Source organism: Barbus barbus, assembly GCF_936440315.1.
Source record: "Barbus barbus genome assembly, chromosome: 21".
NCBI lineage: Eukaryota > Metazoa > Chordata > Actinopteri > Cypriniformes > Cyprinidae > Barbus > Barbus barbus.
Window position 1 is genome coordinate 31,141,792 of NC_136749.1, and position 12,500 is coordinate 31,154,291.

Genomic DNA, 12,500 nt, shown 5'->3' on the forward strand with positions numbered 1-12,500 from the left:
ATAAATAGTCAAACCAAAATTTATTCAAACACCTTTAAAATTTCTCACATTATCACAGTTTATTTGCTATAGTTTAGAAAATGGTAATAAAATATGACAAGAACTGACAGTAAAACTGTGTTTGAACAAATTCAGCTTGATAATGTCAGATAACTTTGATAGAAAGATACATAATGATTACAACCAACCAAAAATGATTCAGACAGCTGTTAGTATGACAATATATACACAACTATCAATACTCTGTCGGGCCACTCTTAGTCTTAATGACAGCCTGTAGTCTCCTGGCCATGCTGTCAACCAGCTTCATGCAAACCTCAACTTCAGTTTTTTTTTTCCCAGACTCGGTCTGAATAATTTTTTGTCCCAAATTTGTATCAATTGTTCTGGTAGTCCACTGTATGAAGAATTTTTGTTTATAATGTCACAGTTTACTTTATTTTGATTTGACTGCATAATATCTTCGGTTATTTTCACACTTAATTATGCCCATTAAAATGTATTTTATAAGTTTTTGGTACTTTCACTGTTCATATTTTTGCTGTATGGTACATCATCTTTAATTTAATAGCATTAGAGCGGCTCCATTGCTGCGGCTCAGTACGGTAATTATGCGTTTTGCTGTAATAATGCAGGCAACCCTTTTATAAATCTCCTAACTGTGATATTTTCAGAAATAAAAGTTGCTTTTTTTTCATCTGAAACATGCTGAAATTTATATTCCAAAGCCACTCATATAATGCAGAATCACTCATGAAGCAAGCAAAACACGCGTAACATGCGCACGCATTAGTACTGCTGCAGAATGAGAGGGACAAGGACAGTTAATGCTTAAGGTTGAAAATAAATGATGGTTTATAGTGAAGACCCCTATAAATTGTCTTATATTTATGATTTAGTTTTAAGCCAAATGATGCGTGTGCCAAGTGAGCGAACATCAATAAAGATCACTCAACAGAAGTGCGCGCACGCTCTCTCTCTCTCTCCCTCCCAACCGTTAAGTAACTCGTGTATTGTTTTACTTGTTTTTGACATATCCGACCGAACTACAAACTATCCAGTGATGTCTGTGAGACAGGGATATTCACTCGAGAGCTCACGCATCTGCGCCGCCGCGCTCAATCCACTCAGCATGCTTTGCTTAGCCCATCAGCTCGCTCACATCAGCTATACAGGCATCAATACTTAATGTTTAACATTAATTTCATTGCATGCATATACTTCGTAGACATGCTTAATCTCTAATAACTCCATTCTGCTGTCTGTTGTTCTGTTGTCTGTGTTTCTTTGTCTGAATATGGCACTTATCACATGCTGTGTGGTATCGGGGCATTTTTACGAGTACAGGAGCTCAGTATCGGACCCGATACCAGTATCGGTATCGGTGCATCCCTATCAGTAACGCTTGCATTACAACACACTTTTAGCCCCCAATTATTATTATTATTATTTTAAATTTAATTTAAAGTCCGGCTCCTACTTTTTTATGTCCCTAGGGCTAAGCTTCGGGCCAATATTCACGTCATAGTTCAGATGCGGGCCGGGCCTCGGGCCTGTTTTAGGCTTCTCCTTATCTTTATATTTTAGATATCCATCAACTATTCATGAAAATAAATTGCGACGCTGGTGGAAACAACATGAGTCCGTGCTGCCGTGACTGTGAAGAGCACTCGACGGTGTTTAGTGTCCCGCAGCAGAGAGCCGTCAGCACAGATGAAGAGTTCTGCTTCAAATACACACAATAAAGCAAAAGTAATTACCATGAATGTGTCCGCGGGAAATAGTAAGGATTCGCCATCTCCTCGTTAGACGCGCCTTTAGAGAGAAGTGCATCTTCACGGATAAAGATTGTATGAAATAGTTTTTGTTTTCGTGTTTATTTATTTCGTTAAGTAGCAATTTAAAGCTTTCTTTAGATATATTCATCATGTCTGTGAGGCATGCATTTCGGATCATTTTTGTGAAGAACGACAGTCGCGCATCACAGATCAGATTTAATTGATCACCTGAGGAGAGTGAGTCGAGCTGACTGACGACAGTGAGGTGAAAAACACAAGACGATGACAGAAGAGTTTCAAAACTAAATGTAAAAGCGCCTGTTTTAAAAATATTTTTGGATTTTGAAAAGCCTGTTGACCTGTTGACCGTTTCTCATGTAGCCTCATGAATCTTGAATCTTGATCTTGAATTTAGCCTATTTGGTTCCACAGTATTTGCTGATTTTTATTTGATTTAAACTGTGATATTTTTCCCATTATTTTACATCAAGGTGTATGCAGTCCGTGCCTCTAAACTTTCCATCTCACTAATAAACGTTCTACGTTTTATAATTATTTGTTCTTATAATTGTAAATAATTATAATTATGTCTTTACTGATTTTCAGTTTTGTATAGGCCTACCATGCATATTTAAAATTTGTACGTTATCTGTTATTTTATATTAGGCATATAGCATGGTGTATTTTTATTCGTTTTGTTTATAAAAGTTAGCTATATGTTCTATGTTGTATTTTGTTGTTGCTTGAATTGAATTCAAGCAATTGATGCCGAATTGCCATTAATTTAAAAGTGAAAGTAAAATACGCACGGTGCTTTTACAAGCTATTTAAAACCGAAGGAAAGCGAGGAAAAGAGAGAAGACTCAAACGACGTCCACCGAGGGGATACTGGTAAGGTGTTGACACGTCGATTAACCAGTGGGAACATTTCCTCACGGTCACAACCCTACTTGATGCCTTTTTTCCTCCTTTCGGAATCCTTGCTGAACACACGCTGGAAATAGCAATGGCATTGTCCTCCTCTGCCACCGAGAAAAACTTCCAGACCGGAGAAGACATGTTCGCAAATGATGACGTAATGAGCACAACACATGCTGAGAGTCACTGCAGTTTAAAGCTGCAATCACTTGCACTCGGCAGAAGATGAATCTCCGATAAATCAGACTGATTGATTTACCAGCAAGCATACTTTTATCGGATATAGTTATCAGATTTCATTTATTTATCGGAGCAATAAAAATGATGTCATTTTCTCTCATATCGGTCGATAAATTATCTGTCCGATAAATATTGTGCATCCCTAGACGTGACCCATACTCGGAATTTGTGCTCTGTGATTAACTCATCCAAAGTGCACACACACCGTGAACACACACCCAGAGCAGTGGGCAGCCAATGCTGCGGCGCCCGGGGAGCAGCTGGGGCTTCGGTGCCTTGCTCAAGGGTCTCACCTCAGTCGCTGGACATTCACTCCCCCCCCACCTACAATCCCTGCCAGACCTGAGACTTGAACTCGCAACATTTAAGTTATGAGCTCGACTCTCTAACCATTAGGCCACGATTTCTGCTGTTCCATCAGCGTCATCTGCTGTCAGCGAGTGAATGTGATTTCATCCAGAGCGTCTCTCAGGCGCTCCGCCATGCGCTTCTATCTGTGTTGGGCTTGTTTACATCAGAGAGCACGCGCATCTTTAACACAGCATACAGCGCTGTTGTGCATTGTGACCAGTTGATGGGAAAAGTATTATTAAAATGCATTCAAAATACTGAATAATTTGTAATAAATAATTATTCTCAATATTTTGAAGTGCCCACGATAACAATATCGTGCATATTAATTATGGTGATATATTGCATTACTGAATACTGGCACATGTGTATTTTCCACTCAGATCAGCAGAGTGAGCGGCGCTGCTGTGTCCACCAGAGGACGCTTCATGACCGCAGAGGAGAAGATCAAAGCACTGCCCAGGTCTGTCATCTGTTTTTGTTGATTAGTTTGACAGTAAATGTTCTATGATGAATATAAACACTAATGCATCACTCTCTGATTTTTCTGCAGTGACCGTCCGCTCTATCTACACGTCCAGGGACAAACCAGAGACTTAGTGGACAGTGAGTGATGTGACCGGTGCTTCACTTCATTCTGAGGATCACGTGTGTGTTTAACATCACTCTCTGTGTGTGTGTCTGTGTGTGTGTGTAGAGGCCGTTAACAGGATAAAGGAGATCATTACTAACGGTGTAGTGAAGGCCGCCACTAACTCGAGCTACAGCGGCGCGACGGTCACCGTTTACCAGCAGCCCGGACCCACTGCTCCACACACAATCCCCCCTGCTGTTCACAAACCTCACTATCCAGGAGGAGTGAGTACACACACACACACACACACACACATCAGCGTAACACACACGTGTGTCTCATCTTCACACCAGCCTAACCGTGTGTGTGTGTGTGTGTGTGTGTCAGATGCATTACGTACAGGACAAGCTGTTTGTGGGTCTTGATCAGGCCGTGCAGGGCTTCTGTGTGAAGGAGCGAGTGGAGGGGCCCAGCTGCTCGTACCTGCAGCACATTCAGGCCGAAACCGGGGCCAAAGTCTTCCTGCGGGGCCGGGGGTCCGGCTGCCTGGAGCCTGCATCTGGACGAGAAGCCTTCGAGCCCATGTACATCTACATCAGGTGTGTGTACAGGTCTCTCTCTCTCTCTCACACACACACACACACAGACACACACGTGAGATGCACGATACACTCAAACACACTTCTCACACACACGCACACACACGTGAGATACACTCAAACACACTTCTCACACACACGCACACACACGTGAGATACACTCAAACACACTGCACACACACACACACACACACACACGTGAGATGCATTCAAACACACTTCACACACACGTGAGATGCATTCAAACACACTTCACACACACGTGAGATACACTCAAACACACTTCACACACACACTTCTCACACACACACACACACACACGCGTGAGATACACTCAAACACACTTCACACACACACACACACACACACACGTGAGATACACTCAAACACACTTCACACACACACTCATTCATCAGCGTCCACATGTGTTCACGAGTTTCTCTGTTCCTCCAGTCACCCAAAACCAGAAGGACTTGCTGCTGCAAAAACACTGTGTGAAAACCTCCTGCAGACCGTAAGAGCTTCTCACTCTCTGTCTGTCTGTGTCTGTTATCAGTTTGTGCATACATGTTTATCTGAAGTGTATGCAAATTAAACGGTGAAAAATTATGCAAATTAAAGTAACAGTAATGCAAAAAAATACAACATATATAATCAGTGTTATTCTAGTATTATGAACTATTATGGCGTTTATTCGTTTTATTCAATTTTATTTTTATATTTTTAGACTTTTTTGGAGTTTAATTATTTTTTTTTTTATTGATATTTAGTTTTATTTAATGTTTATTTACTTTAGTGTGTCAGCTTTAATTCATTTTATTTCTATTAGTTGCCAAGGCAACATTTTTTTTGAATGGTTTGAGTTTTCAGTAAGACTCACTGTGTGTGTGTGTTATTGTCTGGCAGGTTCATGCTGAGTATTCTCGATTCCTGAATCAGATGAGCAGTGTGATGCCCACACAGGGTAAAACACACACACACACACACACACAAACGGTCTAGGCAGGACACAATGCTTCACTGCATCCAAAATCCAAATGATGTGGGTCAATCCCTCTTTTTGTCATATTTTTTTATTTTTATTATTTTATTTTCATTAATTTTTTATATTTTTTAAGGGACAAACTTTTAAGAACTTTTAAAGAATCCTTTATAGAATTCTTGTCTGAGTTGAATTTTATAGAATGTTTGTTTTTATTATATTTATGATATATGGTTGAGTTTAATTTGTTTCTGCCATGTAGTAGCAGATGAAGCTGACACAACTTTAAAGGGGTCATGACATGATTCAAATTTGCCTTGATCTTTTGGCATATAAGAGGTCCTTGTAGCATTAAAACATTCTGCAAGTTTCATAGCTTAACCTCCTCCTCATTATAAACAAAGCATTTATTTAATCAAGCTCCAAAAACGGCTCGTCTTGGATTGTATGGGACAAGGTGACGTCAGCTGGGCACACACATTTGCATAAACACGCCTCCGGAGCAAGACCTCGACCACTAGTCGTCTTCTCACCATAGGCCCCGCCCACTGGCGTTCAGTCTCTAACGGTAACACTTGATCACGCTGAATGCGAGTGTCGTGTCGAGTCAGAAGCTAATCTAAATCCCAATCACTGCGCTGTCTTGTCTGCACTGGGTACAGTACACAGATATGAGTCTGTCATCAGGACAAATGCAGTGAAAGATCGTTCGCTTTGACGTGTTTGGTTTAAACAGCTCGTTGTACAGATATCAGAAGGATCCCAGCGTAAGGAGCAAGTGATGGTTTATTTTTAATAGCGTCCCGGATCGTGTCTGAGCATGTTGTTTTGTAATCGAGGCACAGAGTCATGGAGAGTTTGTTGAAAGATGAAGCGGTTCTAGATCTGACTGCAGCTGCAGCACAAACCAGAAGTACATGATTTCATAATGCTTTGTCTGGAAATGACCGTTTTATTTTGATCATGTTGTCAAAACACTCACAATAGTGAGGGCATTGATAGTGTTTCCTATGCAGTGATGCTAGCCAATCATAACAGCGGCTGATACTGACAAGCCTTAAAGGACCCGCCCCTTAAAACAGGTCGTTTTAGACACAGAGGCTCAGGAGGAGGCTAGAAAATCATCATTTTTCCACATTAGTTTTTTTGTTCAAAAAAAGTTAATTAAAGGGGTCATCGGATGCCTATTTTCCACAAGTTGATATAATTCTTTAGGGTCTTAATGAAAAGTCTGTAACATTGTTTGGTTAAAATTTCTCAATGTAGTGTAAAACCACACCTTCTTAAACCTGTCAAAAACAGCTCTTGTCAGAGCAAGCCGTTTTGTAGCATTTCCCTTTAAATGTTAATGAGCTCTGCTGACTCCGCCCCTCTCTTCCGAGCCACTCTCCGTGAAACTGTCTAACTAGCACATTATTAGGAAAGGCGATGCAAAGATTCATTAAAAACCCTTATACTTACTTCTTCTGTAGGTGAGTCTGCATCACTAATGATTCACACGAACATAGATGCATTTAGGCAGATCAGGGGACGCATTCCCTTCAAAAACAAACGTAATCCTCTGCATCTTCAGCGGCTCAGATGTCGGGAGTAACTGACGACTGCTATATTCAGTATTACATCAAACAACAAAACACCTCAATCACTTAATCAGAGACATCTTGTCTTCCCCGCACCGGAGGCGGACAGCTCTCAGCTCACTCAGGGCGGGGCTAAGGTAAGACGGTCTTGTCAATCAACTCTCGTGGGAGGGGCCTGTACAGAACTACATCATTCTGACAGGAAGCTCAGAACAGCCTGATTTGAGAGAGGATTTAAAAAAACACTGAGTGGACTTTTATCATTATAGGATGGATATGTACACACACTTCGAACTCACATTTATGTTCAAACAACTTGTAAAGTGAATTTATTTACTTTAACATTACTGTTAAACCTTAAGAAACATTAAAATAAAATAAAAATTCTATGTCATGGCCCCTTTAAATGGACAAACCTTATGTAGTTTCTGAGAGTCGCTGGGTTGATGTCATGTAGCGACGTTTAGTGAGTGAGCTGTAGTGACTTTCCATCGGATTATGCTGCTCTTCTCATCCTGTTGACTTCTATTCAAACACGTGTGAACGTAGGAGACCAGAAATGCAAGCAAACAAGATTAAGTTTTCTGAACTCTGACCTGTGAATTTGCATCATGTGGATATATATGTGTGTAATAGAAGATCAGTAGCTATTAGCTTGAATTAAAGCAGCAGGATTGCAGGAGACTGGGTTGTATATTTTTACGTTTGGGATTTATTGTTAATCATTGTACGTTAAATTTCTATTGAAAAAAGAGCAGAATGTGACTGTATCACGATAGTTGCAAAGAAATTGTGTGTGCTGAAGTTACATGAACGGTTTTGCTCCGCAGTATCTGTTGACATCATAGAGACAGAGCGACATGCGTCATAATCAGAAACCCACGTCCACACCGGGGGGGAAACAATCCAGCGCTCTCCATTGACTCTGTATTACTGGAAGCTGCCTCCTTGTCATTTCTGACTTAGAACAAAAACCAGAACAATGTCTAAAAGCTGCTGTGTGACGAGGTGTACAGCAAACAAGCTACAAAACACACAACTAGGTTTTTATAAGCTGCCGACCCACAAACAAGCGTTTAACCCTTGTGCGACCTTATGGACATTTTTGTCCATTTCAGTTTAGTTTTTTTGTTATAAGTGTGCCTGTGTTAATGCCAACTGCTCAGGTGTTTATTTTTATTGGAATTTTAATATTTCACCCTCATTTCCTTCAAAAAAATCAATTTTACCCTCCGTACAAAAAATATTCACACTCAGGACCTTAAGGATTTTTGCTATGTTTAATCGCAGTGCCGTTTAACTGTAAAATGATGCAATTTTTGTTAATAGGCTTTCATTCTGTTGGCAAGGTTTCAAAATTAATTTTTTTTACCAGATGGTGCCTTTTTTCAGGTTTGGTCTATAAAGTGTCTATAAAGCAAATACTTGCTTTATTCCTGACTACTTCTGCGTATTATAGAGCCAATTGGATTAATAATGCAGCTATAATTGTGTGGGTGTGTTGGTATAGATGTCAGAGTGGGGTTTGTATGTGTCATAAAAGAAAATTGAGTGTGTGCTTGTAATATTTGAGAAAGAAAAACTCTACTGTAAATCACAAATCCAAGCACTGTGTGCACCAGCGGAGTTTTGCTGGCATCTAATGGGGACATTTGGTACTGCGCCCAAACAAAATCTTACTGAGAGCTCATTTTTTGAGATATCAACCTCAAATTTGGAACACAACTTGTTTAGATTTATTGCTTTGATTTTCTAGCAGGTTTAGCGTTCAACATGTTTTATATATAAAAATATTGTTCATAAATCATTTTCATAAACTTAAACCTGTATAACTTTTTTTTTTTTTTTTCACTTTTTAAACTTTTTTTTACTTCAACAATAATCTGCCATGGGTCTTCTTTAAAATGAGACCACACTTAAGCCTCTGCTCCTAAGGTTCTCTATTGGTTTTCATATGAGGTCATGTGAGCTTGTTTGGACTGATCGCTGTGTGTCTGTCAGCAGGATTCATTCAGCCTCCAGCCGTTAACGGGATCCTGCCGCAGGCTCCGTATTACCCTCCCGCAGGCTTCCAGCCGTCCTACCCTGCCCTGGTGCCGCCGCCGCAGCCTGTTGCTCCTCAGTATCCGCTGGCTCCTGCGGCTCCGGCCCCGGGCCCCGTCCCCACCGCACAGTATCCCATCACCCCCGCACCCGCCAGCGTCCCGGCTCAGGTACTGCGCATCCGTCACATCACACGCCTCAAAGCTACCTTCAAAGCTTAGTTTGTCATCAATTACGATCCCAAGATATTTATGACTGTCAGTCAATTCAGTATCCACTCCGTCTGTATTCGTCAACCCTGGACTCAATGTTGATCTTCCAAAATCGATTAACATATCCATGTTTTTTTCCACATTTAATTGGTGGAATTTGCTACACCCCATCACAAAGTCTTCTACTACAGGACCCTCGATCCTGTCCCTGTAGAAGACTCGCTATCACGGAGTCATCTGCATATTTAATAATATGGCTATCCTCATATGAACTGCGACAATCATTTGTGTACATGATATATAACACGGGTTGACAGACAGCGACCGTGAGGAGAGCCCGTGGAACAATACAGCTGTTTAGAAAATACATTGTTGATTTTAACACACTGGATTTTCTGTTTAAATTAAATATTGTAATAATTATACCATTAAATCAGTATTAAATTCAGATATTAGTTTCTGTATTAACACATGTGGCTTTATGGTGTTAAAAGCAGAAGAAAAATCGATGAACAACAGCCTGGCGCACGTTTTTGGTTTTTCTAAAGGTTTATAAACCAGGGTCCTATTACAGAAATATCCTAGCTTTAAAATCTTATCTTATCTGTTTGGTAAGCATGGTAATTTCAGTTAGGACCACATTTAGGACAAAAGCTATTACAGAACAGCATTTCCTAAGTGCTTATCTGAACTACAGATAGGGAAGGGGTATTACAGAAACCTCCTAACTTGACAAAAAACCCTAAAAACTGTCTTAACTTTAGGAACCCCACAGCTGTCCTAACTTCAACATTATTTGAAAGCTAACGGAAAAAACGCTTACAACTGTGCTGTGCGACAATGGTATTACATTTATTAATAGTTGAAAATGAAGAACGAAGATGTTTAATGGTAGAAAGTCTCTTGGAGGACCCTGAAGATGTGTTATATTTTGATGACAACACTTATAAGTAATTACTGACTGCCACACAACATATTACAGTTAGCATAGGAACTGCAACCAGCATTACAGAGACCAGCAAAAGAGTCACGGAGCATTACTGGGTAGTGCAAGTGAATAATGCCTTACGTTTTTTTGCAAAAGGCGATTTTCAAAGTGAAGTAGCTTTAGTTTCCCTCATCAGCAGCTCCAATGTTGGTTGCAAAATAAAATGCAAAAATGCACCTAAAACTCCTTGAGAACAGAGATTATACTCAGGAGAAGACGACAGATTCATATAAAAACGTTCATTGGCGTCAAGTAAACCCTATGCAGCAATTTCCAATGAATCATTTGGTGATTAGGGTTTTTAGAAGACAATTTAAACACACCCCACACCTGATCGGAAAATAAAACATGCACATCCTCATTAAGATCCTTTGCCCAAGCAGTTGAAATAGATAAAGGTTTGTGTGAATGCTCAAGAAGAAAGAGATAGATGACTGAAGCAGAGGAGGGAGATTCCTCCGAAGGAAGGATTGGTTTGTGTAAAGAGTGAACAGGCAGAAAGCTCCAGGGCACCCCATACACCCGTAGAGACGAGCTAATGCACAAATACATAAAGAAGGAGGTTCCTGGCAGATTATATTGAGTTTAGAAGTCTGGAAGGATTTTAAAGCACTATCATCATAGATATCTCCCAGAGTGTTTACTTTACTATGAGTCCATTGCGGACAATGAAATGGAATACTACCTGACAAAAGGTTATTATTGTGGAAAATAGGAGAATGCCTTTGCCATTTTGTAGCTAGTTGTGAACGTCTTTCAACATCCTTCCATGTGGAGAGGAGATGGGTTACAATGGGACCAAACTGAGATTTACACTGCCTAAGCAGAACTCACCGAAAAAACAAGATGCTTCAATTTATACGGATAAACAATAGATTCCTCAGTTGCTCTCCAAGACACAGAAGCGTCAGGATCAAACCAAACTGATAAAGGGTGGAGGGAAAAGCCTTGAGCATACAGTCTAAAATTAGGGAAAGAAAGACCTCCATGTAATCTATATCGTTGTAAGGTAGTCAGTTTAATACGAGGACGTTTCCCATCCCATATATACCGGGAAACACATGCATCTAGTTTATTCCAGTAGCCAACCGGTGGAGCGAGAGGAATCATGGAAGAAAAGAAATGAATACGTGGGAGAACATTCGTTTTAATCACTGATATACGGGCCTGAAAAGAAGTAGGAAGACGAGACCATTTTTCCAAATCTGAGGATACTTTGGCTAGAATACCATTATAGATTTGAGACTATTTCCTGCAGGAAAGGAGAAACATCTATCCCCAAGTACTTAAAGTTTTGAACCAATGGAATAGAATAGAATCAATTTTAGAATTGAGGGGAAGAAAACATGACTTATTCCAATTAATTTAAACCCAGAGAGAGATCCAAAACAAATTCATTAAATCATTATCATACTCGGCCGTATGTCACTTCACTTCAAAATGGTCAAATTCAGCACATGAGGAACAGAATGTGACGGCTTCTCCAAAAACAATAAGATATCATCAACAAACAAAGAAATATGATGATGAGTATTCTGTATAATTATGGGAGAAATGGTTTCAGATTGTTGGACCGCTTGAGCTAAGGGTTCCAAGGATAGGGCAAATAACAGAGGAGACGGCAGACTGTCGTTGGTAACAGTTCTGTCTCATATGGACACAAGTCTGTCTAATAATCAGATAGAACGGTTAAACAAAGTAATTAAAATGCATGTAAAAAGTATAATAACGCTTGTTTTTATATTATTAGTAATAGAAAAGCAAACATTGTAATACTTTCTCGTTTGCCGTCATTCAGCAAATACGTATTTTATATAATTTAAACAAATCTTTGAATAACTAATGAACATTTAATTCCACACGTTTTGCAATTATTTGGATTATTTTTTAATCAATTTTCAAATGATTTCAAATTTCTTAAATATTAATTAAATAAAATTATATCGGCTTTATATCGGCCACCTTGCTTTCCAAGATATTGACATCGGCTGTCAAAAAAACAATATCTGTCGACCACTAATCTTGATATCGCAATATTGATAATATAGTTTGTTACATCCCTAATATCTTAAATTAAGATGATAAACTTTCTCTAACACGCCCCCAGATGTAAAAGATGAAGAATAGCATCCTCCACACCTCTACCTTCTCTGTAGGTAAATTGTAATGTGTCAAGGGTCTTCTATAAAATCAGTTCCTGTTCACCGGCGTCCATCTGCTCAAACGCTTGTCTCT

The 12,500-nt window shown here is 39.7% G+C and overlaps 1 protein-coding gene across 7 annotated transcripts in view; it reads left to right on the top strand.

Moving 5' to 3' along the window:
- khdc4 (KH domain containing 4, pre-mRNA splicing factor) overlaps positions 1-12,500 on the top strand; it is a 22,843-nt gene that overhangs the window by 5,638 nt on the left and 4,705 nt on the right. For 5 of the 7 annotated variants that reach the window (XR_013785659.1, XR_013785661.1, XR_013785662.1 and 2 more), the window contains exons 4-10: positions 3,671-3,750; positions 3,841-3,893; positions 3,985-4,145; positions 4,249-4,460; positions 4,914-4,974; positions 5,367-5,424; positions 9,027-9,235. Coding sequence is in view for 3 of the 7 variants with exons in the window: in XM_079444590.1 (XP_079300716.1) it covers positions 3,671-3,750; positions 3,841-3,893; positions 3,985-4,145; positions 4,249-4,460; positions 4,914-4,974; positions 5,367-5,424; positions 9,027-9,235 (834 nt within the window). In the remaining 4 variants the exon portion in view is untranslated. Of the gene's footprint in view, positions 1-3,670; positions 3,751-3,840; positions 3,894-3,984; positions 4,146-4,248; positions 4,461-4,913; positions 4,975-5,366; positions 5,425-9,023; positions 9,236-12,500 lie in introns of all 7 variants that reach the window. The other 2 variants (XR_013785660.1, XM_079444589.1) reach the window with 1 other exon arrangement.